Source organism: Echiichthys vipera (genome assembly GCF_963691815.1).
Source record: "Echiichthys vipera genome assembly, chromosome: 21".
In the NCBI taxonomy this organism is placed as follows: Eukaryota; Metazoa; Chordata; class Actinopteri; order Perciformes; family Trachinidae; genus Echiichthys; species Echiichthys vipera.
The window spans coordinates 13826942-13851121 of NC_139846.1; the positions used below are offsets into that span (position 1 = coordinate 13826942).

Sequence of the window (24180 nt, forward strand, 5' to 3'; positions counted from 1 at the left end):
GTCTGTGCACACAGGATGTCATACCTCATGCCAAACTGGATTTAAATATTTTGTGTGGTAAAGCAGACACTCTGTTTCTGTGTCACTACTGTCTCTGCTGTGCAGGGGTGTAGTAAAGTAACAGATGCCACAAATGTACACAGCAAAGATTTCAACACTTCTAAGATGTATTTCACTAGCAGCTCTTTAGAATAATCATCAGAATACAATACTGGGAAAGTCAGCTTTTCTATTAATAGAGCTCAATGTAAAGTCACTTACTTTCTCCTATGTTAGCTAACAAATCCCTCACATGCAGTGATTTTTTGAGGAATAACAACCCCTAACTTACTCTTTTCTTGCCCGTCTACAACATGTGCCCCAGTTATAGTGCTTCAGTGTCTCCTCCGAGCTGCTGCTGCTGGACATATGTCGCAGCTCTTTGCTCTGCTGTCACAGCAGCACTGAGGCACTTGTGCTTGTTAGCAGGATCTTTTCATCAAGGTCATCCAAAAGACCATCTTTCTTTATTGATATGTGGCAGAGTGGCCTAAAGGGTTGTACAGACTGGATCTGCAACAATGATCTAATTCTCAAAGCTATATGTGTGCGTGTGCGTGTGCGTGTGCGTGTGCGTGTGCGTGTGCGTGTGCGCGTGCGCGTGCGTGTGCGTGTGTGTGTGTGTGGCGAATGAAATAGCAAAATACTATGTAATTACAAGTTACTAAAGCTGAAAATGATGTCTTGCTTTTCTTGCTTTGAAAAACAATCACAGTTTTCCAAAGCAATTTTAAGTGCCTTATCAGTTAATCAGCTAATTGTCTGAGCATTAGCACAGGCGTCAAATTAACTAAAAGGGCCTGGATTCATGCTCTGCCTCAAGTTTTAAATAGTCTCTGCTCCACTGCCAGCAAGACCAATTCTGATTTTCTATTTTCTTTTTTCGGCCCAGTATTTGGTGCTGCGAGATAGTGTGACATTTATGAATGAATTGATTTCATTCCTACATTTTACAGCGGACTTTATATTATATATATTTATACTGTTCTATATCCCCCTTTCCCCCTTGTGATACGTGAAATAAATTTTAAGAGAAAAATAAAGTTGTATTTTTCCTTTTAGATCAGCCCAACACAACTGAGGACAGCAGTATATAATGGTGATAAATATAGCCATAAAGCAGCATGTAAATGGTCTGTGGTGGCACTCCTTGGTCATAGCTCTAGACCCCCCAGTGGCTTTCACACTATGGTCCAGAGCAGTAATTCAAAGGCAATAATGCAGCCAGGTCATTTCTGATTCTTAGCCCTGGTCATGGCGTCTCCGCAGGGATCACTGCACTCTGTTGACTGTTACTCTGAGTGGCCTGCCTCTCCACTGTAGAGTTGATTAAAGTGATGCTAACATGCAGTGTGGGGTGGCCTGGTGGGCCTGGAGAAATATAGACCCCTCAGGGCCTCATTTAGGAAGAGGGCCATGGCAAAGATCCTGTGACTATGACCAAATGCATGCCAACGATGACTGATGATCCTTGGCAGGATTTGTAATCCTGTGATAGTATATTGATCCCTGAAGGAGATATGTATCTTTTTCTAGCCTGCCCTCCCATGAAGGTTAAAACTTATGGTCAGCTGCTCAGCATCGCTCCTGGAGCTGGTAGAGATTCAGTGACTTGCTCAAGTACTATATACCAGACCATATACCATGCTTGCTGTTGAAAATCAGTTTTACATTTTCTTCTGTATGATATAATATGATATATTTGTATCTTTTCTAAAAGTCCCATAGTTGTGTTCTAATTCCATAATAAGCAGGCAACAATGTCAATACCTCATGTTTTTTTAATCTTTCTTTTCTCTTAACTTTAAAAAATAATTTGTTAATTGAAAACATGCTCAACAGACTATGGTGAATTGCTTTATGTGAAGTTGTGGTATGGTCTCTTTCATGCAGCAATACAGTCACTACAGTACTAGTGAACGTTCTCTAGTTAAGCATTTGCTTAGGAGGACCTCTAGTGGCTAAAATCTGGCATTACAGCTGCTATGTGGAAAGCCTGTTTAGTGCCATTGAGCAAGGTCAAAAAGTATTTCACTTATTAAAGTGTTAGATGAGTATATATGAATTCAAGTAAACTGACGAAACCTAAGCATAGGTTTTAGTACTTTATTACTACTAACATTGCAAGTATGGTCAGATCATGCCGTGAAGCATTTAGTAAAAGTGGCACAAATAACTATCCAACACACTTTTAACTTTGTTTCTTTAAAGCAAATATGCTCTCATTGACTTTAATGTACCTACACATATCTTTACTTCTCAAACATTTCTCTCTTCTCGCACACACGCACACACGCACACACACATAGAGTTTTGTGTTTGGTATATTGCAGTGTTCTGCCATAAGACAAATTCACACATCCTAAAGGAACATACACTGCACATTGTTTCTCTGTGTAGTTGTTGAATTATGAGGTGAGCAGAGCTTCATTCATCACACCTGCTAACTGGCCGTGTGCCTTACTGTTGTGCTGATTGCTGTTGTACAGAGAAAGCCACACTACCCAAATTAGAGCAACTAAATAAGTGAGAAATGACCAGGTCCTGTGTTGTACATGTCATATTTCCACGCCCAAACCTCTGGAGGATGAAAAGAGGAGTGACCAGAGCCACTGTGAACACTAAACATATTGCATAATATCTACTGTTAGGCAGGTAATGAGCACTATTTGTACGAAAGTGTAACGACTACAAAGCTTGTGAGAGAATACATTGTGTAATAAAAGCAGGCTTAGAAAATGCTAAGAAAGTTAACAACTAATCCCTGTCTCCATATTGAGCAAAAGGCTTTTCCAGACTTTCTTTTTGCCAGCACCTGCATAAGGAGCTTATAAGAGAATAATAAGATCCTCTTGGAATGGTTTACAGTGCTGCTAGCCAAGGTTTTCCACATCCAATACAATTATAAAAACCAAAGACATGGCTTAAGGTTGAAGTGCTTTGTTCAGATAGTCTCTAAGCTGAATTTATTTTCTCTTTTTTAGAATAAAGTCTTATTGATTGTCTCGCTGCTCACAGGGATGACACTGTGTTTTCCCCATTGTTTTCATTGGTTGATATATGTCACAGTCAAAACCATATTGAAAATTGAATATGACTCACATGTTCTGGTAAAGCCATGGAAAATGTCAAGATTCAAGGTTTCCCTGGGCGGTGAGACCACAGTTTTTTTACTGATCTGAAATGAGAAACAAGCTGAGTTCAGCTGTGTGGGGAGAAACACCCTGTTATTGGCCTTGCAGTGTTATTTTATGGTGAGTTAATGAGACGAGTTAGCCCCGATCCCCGCTGTAAAGTTACTGCTCTTGTCATCCTTCGTGGAAGTATTCCATTTCAGAAAAATGCACTTTGAATTCTCAAATTTTACTTTTGTGAATGTGTATAGAATATGTGCTATTTTGTAAAAAATAATGTCTTCTTTGATTATAAATCAGGTCAAGATGCTACTGAGAGTATCAAAATGCTGAATCTAAACCCCTTATTAGGAAACAAACCACAACGGTTACGTGTTTTGCTGGAATAAACTCCTTTCATTTAGATTGCACCTGAAGTTGCCTAAAAAGACCCTAGGATGATAATGACCAGAATTTCACTTGGTGTGATGGAGTCAAATTATAATATAAACATTTTTTTCTCAATGTAACCCCTTCAGGCCCCAAAACTATGTTGCGTATTCAAGTATAGTTCATAGTTCTGTTTGTAGACACTTTCAGACTTTACTTTCCACTTAGAGAGTAGCACATACCACCCCCCCACCCCCCGACACACACACACACACACACACACACACACACACACACACACACACACACACACACACACACACACACACACACACACACACACCGCATGAGTTCACAGACCCTTTTAGTATGTCGACCCACTCTCGCATGATTCCTGAAACAGGAGAGGAGGAAGTGAGAGCAGTGATACCCACTCTCTCTGATGGGGACAGGATGAGGGCATGATGAAGCTATGTCGGATCTTTGAAACGCACAGAATAAAGCCGTGTCTAGGGATGGATGAGTTACAATGCCCGTGTGTGTGGCTCTTTTCTTTGAGGATATTATATCTTCCTTGATCATAGTATGTGGTACGATACAATAGCACCATTTTTTAATACAAGAAGAGTAGGTTAGGGGTAGTGATCTGATCTTTACCACCCTGAAACTGAAGTGAAAAATGTTCTATGTTAGGAGGTCATCCCCAACACATATACCCCTTTGCCTCTGAGGGTGATTTAAAGTTTTGCTTTTCAACTCTTTGAGGCCTCAACATTTACTTAGTCCTACTGAATGACTTTCTGTGGTGAAAGACCAAAGCTATTATTATTAGCTTTATGGCAGATATTTGTTGTGATGACTATTACTTACAATGCTTCCCATATATTTCCCTTTCCCTGTGAGAAAGATCTAATAGAAGTGATGTGCTTAAAACCAGTGGTGGAAGAGAGATTCAGTTGTTTGTTTTTTTAGTAAAAGTAGCAATACTTTATTGTAAAATGGCTCTATTATAAATAAAGTCCTGCATTGAAATGCACGTTAAGTATCAAAAGCAGAAGAACATGTATATATCCATATTTTATGGGGGATCTAAGGGATCTGCAACTTTGGTCCAGACTTACAATATCCCCAGAGCAGTGAAACCCTAACCTTTCCTCTAGTGCCACCTGCAGGTCAAAGTTTTCACTTGTCCTGTAAAATATATCAACATCTACCACTAATTCAGTTTGTCTAGTACAGTATTTAGGTTCTAGAGAAGGGGCCTTGGTCAGCCCACTTAATGCCCCTGGCCCGACTTGGTATTGCAGCTGGTGGGATTTGGAGTGGAGCGTAGTTTACCTGTTTCATATCGCATACTCTTAAGTAATGCATTGTATTTTATAAGCTCATTATATGTAGTGAAAAATTGTGATCAAAATGCTCTTACTTGCCTCCACCGTTGAGAACATTATGAGTATCAATCAACTTGGTGTGTTAATGTTACCTGCAGTAGTGTGTGTACATCCCAGCATGTATCTGAATGGGCTGATTGCAGTGCTAACATGGCTAAGAGCTGTCTCTTTGTCCTCTGCCTTAGGCCAACATTCAGACTGCCAGAGTTAGCAGACAAGGCACGCACTTCCTGACGCCAGCAGCAGCGACAATACACCCCTCCATCCCCCCCCCACCCCCGACACACACACGCACACACACAGATACTCCCATCGCCCACATTGCCCCCTTCATCTTTGCCCAAACAATGAAAGACACAACAGTTGTCCTGGAAACAATGTACACCAACAAAAACATAGCAATATCATTATGGGGCATTGGGAGAAGGAGGTAGATGAGAACATGCATGTCAGTGGAGCAATTTGCTTCGGCACTAAATCTTTCACTTGAAATAGAAGCTTGAAAGGGAGTGGGTTCACCTCTGAAGCTTTACCCGACCTGATGGTGAAGTGAATGTCGCCAGTAAAAGTCTTAATTGCGCCCAATTTGACGCCTGTAAAAGTCTCCACGGCGCTGATGGATACGTTAATCGAGAGGCAAATTGCTGTGGTATTACGGTGGTATTACTGGAAACAATTACCAAAAGTCAAGTAGACTGCTGTGATCATACCATAAATCTAACAGTAGTCATTACGCACAGCAAAGCCTAATAGCGGCCAGCATGCGTATCTCCAGTGTGCGTAAGCTCCTTAGATGAACTGGGCAGATTATCTGAATGGAAGGGAGCTGAATGGACACAAGGCTGTATTGTGGCTACTATAGCCAGACAAAAGCAAAAGATGGTAGATGGACACAGAAAGATGATATCTGTGGATAGCGTTTTTATCTAGGAAGACAGATAAAAAACTTGTATGAATAGATGCATTGTGTCTAGGATAATCGACCAAATGCTCCCCAAACAGTGCTGTGATTTATCTAAAAAGTAAGATAAAGTTACATCACTATTCACTGGCTCCTCTCTGTTGCAACATCTGCAAGATTAAGATTTAAGTCGAATAGATGAGTCCTAGATCTTAAAGCCATCAATGATATTATGCAGTAAATGGTGTGTACTTGGTCAGTGAGTGTCTGTGTCGAGCTGTACGTCGGTCGAGCTGTACAAAAGAAATCTGGTCATTTAGAATTCATTTAAAATTTCCGTCCACACCACCGGTGTGATTAAAAAATACAGTATCTCCGTCCACATGAAACCACAAAATCCGCCTCTGTCAGCTGTTCACGTCTAGATTGCTCCACATGTCTCCATGGATACAACTACATTTTACCGTCACACCGTGTGACGTCAAACAATGTGGACAAGCAATTGCGGTCATGGACTCCGGTTACAAAAAACAGAGAAACACACAGTTTTAAAAAATATCTGTGTTCGTGTGGACGGTAAGCGTGTTAACATTTTCTAGTAGAAATCCAAAATACAAATATAAACCTGAGAAAAAGCAAAGTGTGTGAAATGAAATTGCTCCTCTATCATTAACATCTCTCCGGATTCCTCTTGAAAAGGCACACTCCAGTTTGACGGATTACTTAATTCTTTTGCAAGTGGTCAAAATCATCATTATGGAATGTAGATGGCAGCCTTGATAATGGCAGACAGCTGTTTTGATATACTATTTACTGCGTAATACATTTAAAATCTTCTTACAACTCAAAAGAATAACCCAACATACATACTTTGCACTAAATTGAAATTATTTTGAAGTTTCCAACACACAAGAAGTCAAACTCAAGTCACTTTTCTATCTACAGTGCCTTGCATTTAAACCAGGCTCTTCTGTGTCTACAGTGACATGGTAATCTCTATATTATTTGCGGTTAGAAAGCGAGTTGAAAGGTTTGCACCAAGGTCTGCGATAAGACTTTCCACAGGCCGCAGAGCTGTGATGTTACCCTGCTCATGTGTGTCCCCATCTGATTCTGATCAGGGTTTTTACTGCGGCACTCAGAGTCGTGGAGCCTAACAGACATATATTTAGGCCAGGAGGGGAGGGTGCTATTGAAAGCCGAGGGCGCTATTGAAAGCCGAGACATAATTATGAAATGTAAGTTGGAATTATTGTTTTTATTACAAAGCCAAACAAATGCGTCTCTGCCGCGACTCACATCAAAGATGTCTGTGTGACGACTAACCACTGGGTAGAGGCTTTGGTGCTCTAGGCTTAATGGAAAACAAATGCTGCTTGTAGGCTATGTGTGAGGGCAACAAAAGTGTGAGGTCTGCAAGTGTTGCTGTGTGCCTCGGGTTGGGTATGTGCTGCGTGCCTTTTTATCTCCGTCTAGTATGTTGCTCACACATGTGGGTCCCTGTGAGTGGAGCTTTTGACTGAACAAGGCATCTATCACTTAAAGCCTATTAATTACAGCCCAGCGGTATGCGGTGGGACGCCGTCACTGCTCATGAAAGAATGGAAAATTCAACATTTTCACTTTAGATGAGACACAATAACTCACTCGCCCTTGGATTTGGTGCGGTGGATGATGTGTGCGTGCGTGTCTCTCTGCTCCACGTGTGGGGTAGTGCGTTAGACGATTTCACCCATAGGCCTATGTCTGTCATCATCCGGGAAGGTGTATATTAAGTTATTTGTAAAACCAATGCACTAATTATGACTTCAGCTCTGTTTCAAGCTTTATGAAGAGCAGCAAAGAGCCAGTCAGTCCGTCGCTGTCTAAACAACATTAAATTACATGGAAACTTGGAAAGAGAGGCACACAGACACTTTCTGTTCGCCCTGCTCCGCTTCTTTCTGGCTTTACTGTGAGTGAGTGATTGCGGCACGGAATTCCAGATCACTCAGGCCTTTTGTTTGGATTGCATCGCTCGAATAGTTTCCATTTCCCCCCCCCCCCCCCCTCCATCCACCTACCCCCAGTGCAGACCCATTTTTATTTATCTGCCATGTCTCATCGTTAGACAGGGGGAGCATGCATGGCTGCCCCGGTGCCCAGGGAGTGGAAATGTGACTGGCTGACAAACGGGCGAGTGTGGACAGACGTTTGTTGTGTCTAGACGGAGGTCTGGGAGGCTGTCATGTCTCTTTTGGGTAAGCTGGTCTCATGGGAGAGACATGGTAAACTTATCATGGTGGTATTGTGTGGGAGGCATGTTGAGTTCTATTGTGAACATGGAGAGTATGCACTCAGTCATATGTGTTTGACTAAGCAGACACGGAAGAGAAAAGAACACTTATGTCGTAGCATGGATTTGGGAATTTGCACATGAAAAGAAAGCTAGATGTTGAGGTTAAAAGTTAGTTTTTTAGTCAAGGTTATGTAATGCATAGTTGATTCAAGATCATGTGACTCAATTACTCCATTGACTCAAATGACTACATTTTTAAAGTCCCATATCATGCTCATTTTCAGGTTCATACTTGAACATACATATGTTCAAAACACATTATTTTTCTCATGTCCGTGTGAATATACCTTTATGCACCTTCTGCTTCGTTTTACAGCTTGTTTAAAGACACAGTACGTACGGGCTGTGTGTGTTTGTCTGTGGACTGAGTGTTTTGAAGCACCTTGACCTGCTTTATAATAAAAGAAGACTTTTTACAATATGGCAGCTTTTTTACAGTGTAATACAGTAGATCTGCTATACAATAAAATATAGTTAATTAAATGTTGTACTCAACAGGAAACTATTTCTCCAGTCATATCCAGGCCTCTAGTCATCAGTGTTATGTGCATGTTAAAACAGTTATTTACAATGCTAACACCCAAACTCCAATGCGTGAGTCTCATATTTATCACTTTAGCACTCCATACACAGGCCCTCCTCAGTGTGGTGTCAACACAGAAATCTGTCACCTCAGTTCAAGTTGGACTCAGCCTCACGGAGGGCAAACATGGCGGAGATTCAGACTGCTGTTGCACAGATGAAGGGCTGCGCTGGCTCTTAAAGACACACTTGGAGAGACTGGAAAAAATGTAAACTTAGCAATCAGCAGCAACAGCACACCAGGGAAGTAGTTCTTCTAAGTGCACCTTTACAGTAGATGTAACCTTTTTCTGTCATCCGTCCCCAAAAACAAGCACACACATGCAAGAGTCATTTAGGCTGATTTGGAGATTACCTTTGTATTTGTGACTATTGATATTGTAGAGAAATGATTTCCTTCATCTGTCCAAAAGAAGGAACTGCTCCAAGGGCGGAAAGAATAGTTTTTGCATGAAATGTTGTGACAGTCTTCCAACCGACTAATCTGTTTTGTGTTTCGGATGCACTCCAGACAAAAGCCTTTGTTTACCTCAGTGACCTTTGAGTGTCTGAGATTAGCTTTCAATTTAACCAGACACCGAGGTCTTTGTCTCTATTATTGTGTCATTTTATGTTGACCAGAAGGAAACAAGTCCAAAAGACAAAGTGGGAGTTGAGGTGACAAGCAGCTGTGTACACTGAGGCCATGTTCTCTTTCAGGGCCAGGGCCGCTGGTTGTTTTTCTTTTGCTGTTTTATGCAAGCTGCAGCCTCGCAAGTGAATGTTTCCAAGTGTCAAGCAGTGATTTGTATCACACGCTATGACCCAGACAGAATCTATCATGCCACATTAGTCAGTCACCAGAAGAAGGGAAATGGTTAGGGGATTGAAGAGAAAAGAGGAAAAGGTGAAGGCTCAAATTTGAGAAGTTCTCACGACCAGCAAATTGCCCAAATCGCTGGTGGCTCTTGGTCCCCACCCCCTCCAATACATACATTGATGAATGGGACATTTAATATTGTCCTACTTAAGGGTATTACTGGAATCTATCTGTCCTCCTCAAAACACTTAAACAACACCCGTTCTCAGACAGCCTGGACATGATGTGAGTGACATGACTGAGGTCAGCAATCAAAATGCAGGACAACCAAGAAACATGCAGGCTTAGTTAAAGGTCTCGAAAAGGCATATTGATTTAGATTTCAGATTCCATAATGTAGTCAGAACTACTGTAACTAAGAGTGCAAGAGTCAAATTAGTAGATAAGATTGAAGCCCTGCGACACCCAAAGGAGAGCGTTGAGATTTTCTGGCTGTGCGTTATGCTGATGGATGAATGGAGGGGGAGCGTTCTCATGAGCAAGTGTCATCCAATCTAATCCAGGTGATTAGTCATGCATTCTTCTCTTTCAAGGTGTGAGGCCCATTTTTCCCCTCAAACCACAGGCCCAGGTTATGTGATCTCTCAGTGAAAAGTATCAGTGGGTTTCAAATGACCAGATGCATACATACACAGAGACGGGCGCACTGCACTGCACTGCACTGTATGTACAATAAAAGAGCAGAAACAATGGCAGTGAGAGGCAAGAATATACTGAACTGAATGTCCTCAAGGCAACCCCCTAAATTCCTCTGGTCTGATGAGAAGAACGGGACAAATGTTGTCATGGTGACTGGTCAAAATGCTCTGTGTGATTCAAGATGTGTTTTAAAAAAGCTTGACCAGCAATCCCAACCGAGTAAGAGTCCAGACACCCACTCGCTATTCTTTCTCATAACACGGAAAGTACTGCAATATGTTTTATCTCTCGAGGATGCATTCAAAACCAAAATGGTCTGGCTGATTCAGACTCGCCCCTTTGATCGTCTGTTACATTTAACGAACCGTTGACTTCATATTATTCCACTTCACTGCTGTTCTTTTTGTAAGTCTTGTTATTGCCGTGATTTATGCTTCCTTTCTTCCCCTATCATGCAAGTGTCTATTAAAGAAACATGCTGTGCATGCTGAACTTTTCATGCTCAGATACGATGGCTGATGATCCTGTTTAATGTTGTATCACATCCAGAGTTCAAACATTTTTTCAGTGTTCCAATGCGGAGAGCCCCTCGTCACATAGGGAACAGCTGTATTTTGAGATAAAGTGGATATTTTGGAATAGAGCGAGAAAAGGCAGACAAAAGGAAAGTTTATTTAACATGAACATGGCAAAGAGGGGAAAAAAGACGTGTGTGGGTGTGCGTGCGTTTGCTCGCGCGCGTGCGTGCGTGTGTGTGACGGTGACAGTGAACTGTTGTGGCTGCCGAGATAAACAGACAAAGGTTAACAATAAACACTACTGGCATGCCTGATACATATGGACTTCTTTATAGAATCAGAGGGAGCTATGTGTGTGTGCTCACACAGTATTTGCTCTGGAGGACACAGGGATAGATCAGACGAAACCCAACTTTCCAGCTCTCCATCTCCCGCCGACTTCATTGTTCTTTGTCCCCTTTCGCTCTCTAGCTTGTTAACTTTTGCTTCCTGTTTCTGCGCTGACACGGTGTGGCACTGTCATCGACCTTTTTCACGTCACCTCTTATAACAAAGAGTTTTGCGTTGATGATGCAAGTTGCTTATTTAAAAAAGAAAAATCGGATATATGTGCGTGCAAAGCGTTAGAGTGAGCCCAGCACGCGGACTGGACTGAGAATGTTTATTCACTGTGATGTGCTTGCTTACTACTTTCGGCTCTGAGCAGTCTGTCATCACGGGGCATCATATTGACAAGACCGAGACCAGAGTGTGATTAATGACTATCCTTTCTTTCATGTTTTCTTTCCCTTTTTCCTTCTCCTTCCTCTTTCCCTCGTGCCTCTTTTGCTCCCCACCCACTCAGAGGACCTGGATGACCTGCGGATGGAGGGTGTGACTAGCTTTACTCCATCCGGCAGTAAGTTCAGCCAGGGACGGAGCTCCTATCAGGCTGAACCACAGGCCAAAGTTACACTCAACATCTGCTCTAGGTGTGCCAGGTAAATGTTTCCACCTTCTCTTATCTGGTGCCTTGGAGAGAGGTTGTGTTTTTTCAAACAACTCTGTAGAGTCAGTCTGTTATTACAGGGGTTTAATAATAGTTAAACATTTTTAGAGATGTTTTTAATTTGCTTTCTTGCCTGGAGTAAGATGAATAGATGGATACCACTTGCATGTTGTTTGGTAAATATACCAGCATCTAGCAGCTGAGCTAATCATACCAGACAAACATGAGAGTGGTATACATTTTTTTAATTTAACTCAGAAAGAAAGCAAATAAGTGTATTTCACAAAATGTCAAAGCTCAAAGGCTTTGAATTATATGAAGTAAAATGAATTTGAGCTATATTAAGGCTGTGGTTATTACTGTATTACCCCCCCCCCCCCGATCATCTGAACTTGTTCTTATCCTGGGTCATGACTCTTCCATGTACCCTACCCTCCACTCCCCCTCCCACTCTCTCTGAGTCTGCATCAGAGGTTAGAGAGTTAGCATACTCAGAACAGAGAATAGTATCATATCTGAAATGCATTCCTGTGTTGCTTGTTTTCACAAATCAGTGCAGGGCACTGATAATCGTCTCCATTATCACCCTTTCTCTCTTTATCTCAGTTTTTCCTCTTCTGACACATTTCCTGTTCAGCATGATCCACAGCATCAGTGTAGTGCTCACATTTCTGAGTGTTGGGTATAATACCACAAGCAGGCGTGGGCAGGACTCTTCCTTGATGCCAGTCAGAGATAAACGGGTATCTGTTCGTTGAGACGCCGGGCACACATCTACCTGCACAGCCTCCATTGTTTGGGGTTTGGAATTTGTTTGTTTCCTACTCTTCTTTCATTGATGCTGCTTATCAGTTTCGCTCCATGCACAGGCTGCGGGATGTTGTCAGAGTTCTGCAGGAGGATGAATGGTATCAGTGGATTTTTTTGCTGGCAGTTTATTGAATGGATGTTTTTAAGCAAACAGCTAATACTTTTGGCTTATCAGTGAGTCCCTGGGTCTGATCAGCTGTAAAGCAAAACAGCATCTGTACCTGGAATAATTTCTTGGCTCGTGCTCCCTTTTTCCCTGACTGAAATGTCAGACATCTGTTCTCCTTCTCTGTCTTCCTTTCTCCTTCTGGTTCAGTCCAAATCTTGCTTCATCCTCTATAACCTGACCACAGAATACTCCCCAAGCTTTATTGGCGTAGGAGTCGTGGTCTTTGATAGTCATTTTTGGTGAGTGTCAGGGCCATAAACAGATCACTAAGTTGGAAAAGTGTTGCACGCCTGGTATGCCTTTTGTGCTATTCTGGAGATACACAGAATTATGAAATCAGGAGTGTTGCAGGAGTATCGTGCATATTCATGAATCTGCACATGAAACATGTGCAGGCTTGTCCTTGCATGCACACCAAGTGGAAGCAGAGGTCACGGCACAGCAAGGAGAGGGACAGCACTAACCGAGACTTTATGCTGTGTGCTTTAGCTCTCTGTCTTGATGGGATTGCCAGAAACACCTTTCAAACATGGCTCAATATGGGGCCAACCTTTAAACTGACTCCTCAGAACACTAACATATGTGGAACAGTTCGTGCCCTTGTGTTTCACACCTGCTGACAGCACTACTGTTTTAAGCTTTAAGCTTTACGGTTAGCTTAGTATAAAATGAAGGCTGAAGAAGAAGAATAATGAGTGGATTATTTTTGATATTGTATAACTCTCACAAAGATAGTAGAGGGTTGGGTAAGCATTCCTTGCATACTTGTCACCCCTCAGGCAAACACATTAGAATTCAGCTTTTTTTTTCACATGTGAGCTCTTACGGGCCAGTGTAGTGCAGCATTCTGTGCATTACACTGTGGTTCAAAAGCATGCACACTACAGTATGCATTTATTTGCTCCTTCTATTTGTCTAAGAGGTGAAACAAGACTGAGCCACTTGGCTTTACCATGTACGACCCAAAGCCAAGGAGAGGTTGCGCATACTTTCACACCCAAAGCGTGAAGGCGACAACTCGGTTCCTTCCCAGCGAGCATTTATTAATTTCCAGCAACAGCTTGTTACTGTGTTCAGCATCCACCTGTAACGTTACAGTCCAAGGACATAAGAAGTTAATGAAAACTTAAACTACACCATAACACCTATTGTCCTTTTCCCCTGCTTCTGTTAAGCCCCTGTTCACGTCTACAAACAGTCCAGTCAGCCTGTGTGGCTCCTAACCAGCAGTGGCAGGTCAGGAAACACGCCGCTTCCTCTGGCCTCTCTCCTGGTCGGTTGAAGTGTGAAGTGCCATGTGGCCTGTGTGTTGTGGGCATGTCTCTGTCTCTGGGGCTATAGCTGTGGTCACATGAGCATTTCATCCACCTCCTTCATGCCCGCGATCAGTTCTTTTAATGGCCGTGGGCTCCTGCCACAAAACCTCCTGTATGCAAACGCATCCCAGATCCTGGGCACAGTCCGGAGAATTTGGCGGTGCGGCCCAAGGAAATGGATAGGACTCCACAAACCTCTTTTGGGCTTGTAGTTCTCATTAAATTAATTGCTTTCATATCTGGAATGCACTGAAGGAATGGTAGTCTGGACTAGCGGCTATGAGCAGCTTTTATTCAAAGAATGGGAAGGCCTTGTGATAGTCATCTCGGGTACTTTTTAATGGTCTTATAAAGACCATTAAAGAGAGGGAGAGACAAAGTAAAGGATGTATTAAGAAGGAAAGAAATAGAATACACTTGAAAAAGCTGTGTTTTGCATTTACCCTCATCGTAGAGGTAGAAACCAAGAGGCCCTGCGGCTGTGTCGGAATGCAGCCGCGCCATAAAAGCGCTTGGATTGCTTTCCTTTGTCTTCAGCTAATGGTTGCACCAATGACACGGAAATAGCATGCAGTGAAAGCATTAGGAACTAAAGTAGTGTGTAATTACAGTTAATATGATATGATTTAGAGTCGTTAAAAATATGCTTTAGAAAAATAAATGCAATGTTTAATTCCATGCGGATGCAGGGTGTGTGAGTCCGGGTATAAAAGCAGTGAAAGGGCCACGTGTCAGCGTGTTTATCTCCCCGTTCAGAAGGTATTTCAATCACTGTTTGTCTTTCACCCACAGTATACTTTCCTATCTCGAGGACAGCCAAATCTCACAGACCCGCTTCCATTTCAGTCCAAACAGATATTTTTGGGGGAAGATAAAAAAGCTATAGGGGCTTGGAACACATGACGATGAAGAACAGTAACTGGATGATTTAAGGGGAAACAGAATATGTGTGCCAGGTTTTCAGTTTTGCTTTATGAGTAAGCAGAGTGAGGTTCTCAAACAAGTGAGCGGCGTACAATCTAATCCATGTACCACATGTCTGGGAATGCATTACTTTGCATTTCATGACAACATACTAAAGACAGATTTCCTGCAGGATGAGAAGCTGCGATGAAAAGATAGGCTCTGTGCCCCCAAACCGGCCCCCATGTTCTTTCTTTCATGGTACCATCCAAGATTTAGTAGAAGAAGAGATCATAAACTACCTAAACACTTCCTCTTTGTCTCATCACCTCAGACTGATAGAGACTTGCTTGTCTCTTTGTGATCTGGCATTTAGTTTCTAAACACAGTGCACTACAGTGTTGTGGCTGACAAAACTGCTGATTTCAGAGATGATTTTAAGTGTGTGTGTGTGTGTGTGTGTGTGTGTGTGTGTGTGTGTGTGTGTGTGTGTGTGTGTGTGTGTGTGTGTGTGTGTGTGTGTGTGTGTGTGTGTGTGTGTGTGTGTGTGTGTGTGTGTGTGTGTGTGTGTGTGTGTGTGTGTGTGTGTGTGTGTGTGTGTGTGTGTGTGTGTGTGTGTGTGTGTGTGTGTGTGTGTGTGTGTGTGTGTGTGTGTGTGTGTGTGTGTGTGTGTGTGTGTGTGTGTGTGTGTTTGTTTTCTAGGCTGCAGGGTGACAGTCTATCGAACGGCCGATCTGAGGAGGAGCCCAGGCCTCACATATCTGAACAAGCCGTTCCTGACATCTCCTGTAAGTAACACAGTTCAAATTCAAAGTAGTTATTTATTACATTTTTGCGGTCTCACGCTCTGCTCTCCTTCTTTTTTTTTTTTTTTTGCCTGATTGTATGTGTCTTCTGGAGCAGCTCCATTGCCCGGGGTGGACACAGTGGCGGGACGATTGCAGGAATGCGAAGCCTTGTCTCAAGTGTCAGGCTCTGTAAGTGTCCTCCCTACATCCATCACCAAACAATTAAGATCACTTTACAGCCATCAATTACCACGTCCCTCTCTCCTCCTCAGCCTCCATTGTCCGAGAGTGAGCGAGAAACCACCTCAAGCCTCTTGCTAATAGGACAAGAGGCAAATCATCTTTATGCGGGGCATTTCAGCATACACAACAGTTGATAGTGCTAATTAAGTGATAGAAATCTGCCTATATCACTTTGCTTCCCTCTCAGGGCAATTGTGTGCACGTAATAAATGAAAAGAATATCTAGTGACACAACAATTGAGGCTGATTCAGGAAAGTTTTATACAATAGACTAACGTATTTATGGGTTACAGGAGTACACACAGTTTTGTTCAGTTGCAGGCTTGCGTGATAACCTCACCTGCTTCGGGGAAGAAATCTATAGACGCCCTAATGTGGTACACGCCAGACTCAGACACAGGCAGACACTCACATGCTGTTAATAAAGTGGTCAGCTAAAGACGCCGGTACCTTTTTGTATAATTACCCCCCAAAAAAGCCGATACCTATTTATAATTGCCCAATCTAAGTGTTAGACAAGGCTTTTTACGGCATGTTTTAAAGAAAGAAAGGGGTTTGGAGCCAAGGCATTGCTCCGTGTGTGGAGCAGATGCAGACTAACTGGGAGCAGACTTTTAGAGACCGAAGGACCAGGTGAATCAAAGCCAATAATTGGAAGTCTGACGGATTAGGCCAAATACACTCGCCACTATCCAGAAGATAGAGATCCCTGCACCTTCTAACATCAAACTGTCATTCTTCCACACATTTTCTTTCAGTGAAAAGCTGAGGCTTGACCACATGATAGACGGTTTCAATTTTCTAACAGCGTCATGTCTAACTCAGAGGCTTCAGCTGGTTCATTTAGCTACCAGCTAAATCTGACCTCCTCTTTACCACTGACCTTCACATCCAAAGCCACTGTTTTGTAGCTGCTTATACCAAGGGACCGAACACTACATCTCCATAGGTTAAGCCCTGTCTGGCATGCCTAAGAATAGGGTACTAATGTGTCCCATATGAGAACCGCAAGTGCAAACATCTCCTGTCATCTACTGTAGCTAATGTGGCTGTTTTGTGTTTAATTGCTTATATGTTTGGCTGTCGTTGAAAGGCGAATGCAATTTGTAATAGCTTGTTAGTTTAACTGGCCCTTCAGGGGCTTGTGGGCCACAATTACTAAATGGTATGGAGAAAAATGTAATGCTTTTATGGGCTTATTTGGATAAAACACAATAGTTGATGTCATACAGTATGAGAAATAACCCTGTAGCTTATGTTTCCTTTTTTTTTTTAAATCAACTTATTATTTAATATATATCTTGCAGCAGCACAAGTTTAGGTAAAGATCGTTGTGCTTTGCATTGGTAGAAACGTGTCCAATTGTCTATTCACATGTTGCCCTGGCTATTAAAGAAAGGATGCATGTAACTTTTTCTAGGTTTGAAATGTAAAGTTTGATTATTAGCACATTTCATCACGCGTAGCTGTCGTTAAATGACGTATGCCTTGCATTGTACATTGCCCTGGTTTAAGCAGTAAAAGGTTGGTGATGTTGGGAAGTAAACACTGTTAATGGTTATCATTATTACTCCGACAGGCCCCCTGCCTCTGCCAGCTCCTTTAGGTGATAATTGCCTCATAAAGGCAAATACTTTCCTAAAGCAATCGCCAGAGTAAATTCTCCTTCTATAGTTTCCTTTGTAAGCGTCAAGTGATATGTTTTAATCAAATTTAACTCAGTGTGGAGTTGTATGGGTGTTACCATCATAAAATCTGCCAGGGGAAACAGTTGATTTGTATGGTAGAAATAAGATAATTAGTGTGATGCCATGCCATGTGTGTGATACAAGGCAGAGCCATTGTGATGGTTTATTTTTGTTTCCAGGGGAATTTTGGCAGAGTTTCAGCCGATACACTGTATAGCTTTTTATATTTGGCATCGGTCTGCTCTCCACACCTCCACAGTTATGTGCATGCGTGGCTATCCTCTGTGCAAATCTCTGATTTGAGAGCACAGCTCTATTGCAGTTTTATTCCTCCAAAGGTTTCCAGATTTTCCATATTAGTGGTTTACTTCATTTGTCATCTACATGCTGTGCCCTAATAAATTATTGTTAGAATTCAACAAGTGAGCTGTGTGTGCCGGTATCTTTTCAGTATGAAATTTCCTCTATTATTTATTACCTTACATTAAGACAGTTAGACTTGCGCTGGAATTGGAATCACCTGTTTTTGCAACAATTTAATTTCAACCTAAAAGAAGTTGTAGCGGTGGAGTTAATTTGTGCTGCGCCGACATCTTTAGGGTTCAACATGCACCTAAACCCAGGGGTTACGTTTCAGACTTTTTTTTATGGGGAGTGCTCTGTGGTTTCAGGGTTGCTAGCTACCAATGATTGGAGAACATCTGCTGCAAACTATCTTGCGTCAAAGTTACAGTATCATTTTGTAAAAGCAAAACATTGTTTAAGCAGTATACCATGATAACAATTTCCATTCTGTTGTTAAACCTGTCAGTTTTTGACCTTTTTGCCATATATCTTCCCATCAACCTATCACTCCCTGCCATCTGTGCTGTATGACTGACTGACAAGTGCACCGAGGTCTCTTCTAGTTCTTCTTGTTCTTGTTCTTCTTCTTCTTGTTCTAGTTCTTCTTCTTCTTCTTCGTCTTCGCCTTCGTCTTCTCTATATGTTCTATGGCGGGTGGAAACCAGCGTTACAGTGAAGAAATGTTATAACTGAAGGCTAGTACTGTATATTGTAGCTTCTCAGTAGGCTAAGCATTGTTGAAGAGGCATGGAGCAGTATTATCTGTGCAAATGCTTGTTTTATTTCTCACTGTGCTAATGGTTCACTTATATTTTCCAAAACTTTATTCATTTTTAGGTTTCTGTTAAATATCGCAACTAGTTAGAAGGCTTTTGGTTGGTAACAGACCATTTGTAAATGCGATTGTTGATGCAGACTCAGGTTGTGAGCTTTGTGTCTTATGTTTATCTTCAAGATTCGGATTCCAATGTAGATGCTTTTCCAACAGAACATCATGAGTTCCTCCAAAGGATCCTCTTTACAAGCGTTCACTCCCTTTGCACTCACTTCATTTTCCCCCTTGGCTGCTCTTCTATGACTGAAGGATAGACAGTACGTCATAGCTTCTTATATCTTTGTAATGCTTGAATAAAAGTCTAACTGTGGAGTTGTCAATATCCTGTTTGTTTTTGGTTTTCAGTGGTTGGACCAGGTAGGCAGGTAGGTGTAGGTGATTGGGCTGTGAGCCAAAACAACAGGAACTCATAACAAGTGTGAGTGTTACTCCTTATTTCCTGAATCCTCCAGTGGCTATGCAAGCAAGTTATTTGGAAAACATACATCATGTATCGGTTAAGTGGAGCGACCCATTTGAGGGTTTGATCTTGACAGGATTTTGCGCTTCTCTTTTGATCCTAATGTCAAGGAAGCAGTCTATATAATGTGCTTTAATTGAGAAATATGACTTAATTCAGTGGCTTATGGCCATGTGTTATTGCATGTTTGAAAGGTTGGTATTCAGTATAATCAAAAACTGTGTTGTTTTGGTTGGAATCAAAACAACCCAGTGCTACATTACTCAAAGCTCTCTATCTCACAAGTGCAGATCAAATCCTTATGCCGACATGTTGCCATCTGCCAGGCTGCTGTCTTCTTCACTCAGACTTTAGACATCATCCCACACCTGATTTGATAGCAGCAGTACATGCTGGGCTTCATCATGGAGTGAAAACTGAGCTCATGACATATAGTCTGGCTTTGCAAAGCTTAAGTGGCAGTCATCCAGAATGTCTAAAAGTGCAGTGACATGCTTTTTTTTATTTGTATTTATTTGATTTATCCTTTATTTTACCAGGAATATTCCCGCTGAGATTCTGAATCTTTTACAAGGGCGTCAGGGCCAAGACGGCAGCATACAAAGTTTCACATAAAAGAACAGACAACAGACTTAAAACAAAACTGCAAAAAAAAGTTCAAACAAACGGCGTACAACAATTTCACATCAAAGAAATGACCAACAGGCTTAAAACAAACAGCAAATTAGTGTTCAGTAACAGGACCTGATGTGCATTCAGTGGTCCAGTGTCTTTAATCCTGTTTTTATAATCCTATTTTATAATCTTCCTTAGTTCAGCCCGTCTTTTTGCAAAAGCTATTGGCCGATGCTGTTGCATAGGAATAGTGAGCAAAAACATTGTGACCCAATCAGTTGTGCTTTGCAAAGCCAGCAGAAGGCTCAGGCCATATTTGAGGTCTGTGACTGCATGCACACATCCCCAACAGTTCTTGTTGTGCGGAGGGCAATGTTGAACCAAACCCCAGATTGTGGTGATTATTACTGCTGACCACACACATATAGCTGCACACATGCAGGCTATAAAATATTTAGCTCCAGACTTCCATACTCTCTCTTTCTGTCTTGTTTGCTCTCAACATGGAATCAATTTAGCAAGAAATGAGATCCTTGTTTGTTAGCTGGGCCGAAGCATCACCAGAGGGGTTTTCCTTTTTCTCTTTTACGTCTTTTAGTGTTGTCATACTAGGAGGGAGATTAAATACGTTGGGTTTTGCGCCACTGACATTGACATAGTCATAAGTCATTCCAAAAGCATATAGCTGCTCTTTATTTTGGAGATGGAAAGACGTTCCCTCTCATCTCTTTGTCTGTGTGGATTAAAGCATCCAAACAAAGGGAGGGGAAAAGTTAGACTAATTTGCGCTCATTGTTGCTGATAAGGACAATAGCTGCTCTAAACTATGGTGAAGGGAAATCGCTTTTCATCACGTCATTGTGCCTCCTTTGCGTTTAATCAAGTCAATTTTTGTTTATTTTTTGCCTTTCTCTACAATGCAGAGCCTTGCTGATTACTTCATGATTTTTTCAGACGCACTATGCTGTCCATGTTGTCGTCTTCCAGGTGACGTTGTAAACATGTGCTGTAGCAACAAGTTAACAAGTAATATTTTGATTGTATTGTTTATTTGTTGATGTTATCCAGGGAGTTGAATTGTTTGCAGACTCAGTGTATCCTGCTTGTTTACCTGGCCATGGGACTGTACTTTACATCCAGCCTTAGCCTCCAGTCTGCCGTCTTTAGGATATATGGTCCAGATTACAGCATAGCGTTGTAATCGTGAAATAGTGCTTGAGGGCAGGAAAAATGCTAATATTAAACTATTGACATTAATGATGAGAGTAAATCATAAGTCAGCTGGTCTAATGAAGCAGGACTGAGCTTTCTCAAGGCACCGCAAAAATGTTTTTGCCCAGTGGAGCTTTTCAGTGAAAGCAATGACTTGGATTTCCAAAAGAATTACATCTGCAACACTGTTTTATAATGTAACTACTCAATAAAATGAGGATTATGAAAATGCACTTGGGAAACTTACGCACGGCAACTGTTGGTGGCCTTGTTTGCCAGAGCTGAGAAGACCCAGAGAGTGAAGGACACGATGAAGTCATGCTGTTGGATCTAGGGGGATACCACCAACGAGAAAGAAATAAACTTGGGGAGGGGATTCAGTTGTAATGTTTGACCCGCCTTGCTGCATCATGAGGGCTGTAATTAAGGATTGGCTTGTGGTGTGGCTCTGCTGCCACGGGGCGCCTCATGTATCTGACAGGCACAAAGATCAATGCCGTGGATGCTGAGAATCATGTTATGTCATTTATCAGACGATGGCAACGTTACTTGTTATTCACCCTACCTCCTGTCTGGAAACAGTCTTTTAAGTCCACTTTGAATCCTGTAAATCAGAAAATAACTAGCCTGCTATATCCCAGGTTTGTCTTTAAATGTTGGAAGACTACACTGTATGTACTGTATATCGCCAGATCTCCCAGAGCCATGCTCCGTGTCAGCATTCTGTCTCTCATTAACGGCTTAGCACATCAAATGATGCAAGTGCTGGCATCGGAGGTAACATAACTTATCTAGTGCAAACTAAACTTTACAGGAGGTGGAGTAATGGCTGACAGATTTGATTTCTCACCTGTGCTTGAAGCTCATGTGCACTTGGTCCATTGGCTTAACAGATCATATGGCCACTTGTGTCCCATCAAGGGAATAAATAGGAGGATTAGGCGTGCTGCCATTACAGGACTTGGCAACCTCAGTCCGTCAAACAGGTCCCTTTTCCAAATCCTACACTTGGCCACGAAGGTCAAATCAGCCCCTATAAGTGATCCAATCTGGCCTTGTCAAAATGTATTCTCTTTCATATGCTTTGGAATTTGATCATCTTTATTTTTTGTATAATACTTATATCATGCTCTCTGCGGGAATCATCCAAAATGGCTGATTTATTCTTCTTTTACTGCGCTGGAGCAAGATTTGCTGCTGTCAGGCTCTCTGCCAACAAACAGACTAGTGTGCATACAAGCTCCTATAGATTTACTGATAGTTATACCAAAATGTCCAGAACCACTACTGACAGTCTAGCGTCCTGCATTCACTAAACAGCGCACACTGCATGTTCAATGCTTTCATCTACACTTGCTGTGGTTTCTTGTGTTTTTCTAAAGCCCATAAAATAATAATTGCCCCGTTTTTTTTCCCCCAGCTGATATGGCTCAGATATTTCCAGCAATAGCTGAAAATTATATAAAGAGCTAATTGAAGGGTCTTTCTTCTAATGCGACTTTCTCTCTTTTCTGTTCTCCTCGCTAACTAGCGTCAGGCTGTCTGGGAGGCTGATCTGAAGGCTGTGAGAGGTGGGAGCTCTGTCGGGCAGACGGGCCTGCTACTGGGTGACTCCCTCTTTTCTAAAGAGCTGGAAAACATGGGCAAACAGCTCGCTGGTAGGCGGTTATATGTGCTGTGCATGTGTGTGTGCTGTGCCTTCGTGCAGATAAACGTCTGTCTCTGTATTTATTAGTGGCTTTTTTGATGAATAGTTCGCCTAAGTCAGATCAAATACTCTCTTCAGAACACAAAACCTACTCCACAGCGTGCTAACATTTACTTACAGTTACACACACACACACACGCACACACTGAACTACAAATAGAAAGGGGTTTAGAGAGCACTTATGAGGAGTGGGAGGGGGAGAGCCCAGCTAAAGAATGCATTGGTTGTGACCAAAGTATTTTTCTTTTTAATTAAAAACTGATCTTTCTGCGAAAAATGTGTCGAGACTAAATAGAAAATCTAATTAAAATAATTTCCACATGCCAGGAATTTATCTAAACCCCAGCTCCGACAGGTTCAATCAATACCTCCTGCTCTGCTGAGTCATTTGGAAGTGATTGAACCAAACTGCGCCGCAGACTGATTTGGTCTGACAAAATGGAATTTGTGTGGCATTTTGGAAATCATTATTCGTAATGTCATCCAAGGCTCATCTTTGACATGTGTGACGTCTGGGTGACTCAGACACCGCTTTTGTTGTCGTGACGATCCAGTGTGTATCCAATTTATGAATCAGATGAAAGCCTGGAGTGGAGGCCAGAGGGAATGTCGCCATTTACAATCATGTGTCACCCACTTGTTTGTTTATGCATGTCTTCCCACTCTGTTTGACACTCTATGTAAAGACCTTTCACATACCAGACTTATTTGAAGCATATTGGTCCTACTTAGTGAACCTATTACTGTCACACACCCAACAGCGGTCCCAGCTGCTCCCATCTTCTCAGCTCATCTGCACATCAGCACTGAATACACTAGTTCCCTCCGTGCCTTCAGAAGAAAACGGCACGCTAGTGCTTAGGAGGCACTAAAAGAAGACTATTTCTGTTAACAACTCACACAACTATACCCCAGAGGTCCTCAGATGGCATTCATTTCTAGTTGATTTATGCTGAGTTACTGAATATTCAGGCCCAGGGCTCCCACCAGGCAGTCCAGTGAAGCTCTTCAACAAGCTAATCCAACTCTTTCAAGCCTTTATTAGCTGCTAATACTTTCCACGTTTGGAGCCAGTGCCTCACTTTTCATCTTATATCGTTACCCCAATTATGTGGTTGTGAAATCACCCCTTGTCTGCCTTTTGTGATATTGTAAAGCGCATGTGCACTTGTGGGTGACTTTTTTTCCTAACAGACAAATGAATTGCAGCTCAATGAATTAGTTATTTATTGTTATTACGTTAAGTTTAACTGGAGTGCAGTTTCACTTAGGGATGGGTATTAAAATGTTCTATATCATTACTGTTATAATGCATTCACTTTGGTAATAT

At 42.0% G+C, this 24180-nt stretch overlaps 1 protein-coding gene across 1 annotated transcript in view; it reads left to right on the forward strand.

Annotated features, from left to right (window-relative positions):
- Positions 1-24180, forward strand: part of cUnh8orf34 (chromosome Un C8orf34 homolog) — a gene marked incomplete at both ends in the record, with an annotated part of 55173 nt that overhangs the window by 21783 nt on the left and 9210 nt on the right. Inside the window, 6 exon segments of the mRNA XM_083936083.1 lie at positions 11615-11750; positions 13913-13925; positions 13927-13973; positions 15659-15744; positions 15860-15933; positions 22674-22800. Coding sequence (XP_083792209.1) covers positions 11615-11750; positions 13913-13925; positions 13927-13973; positions 15659-15744; positions 15860-15933; positions 22674-22800 — 483 coding nt within the window.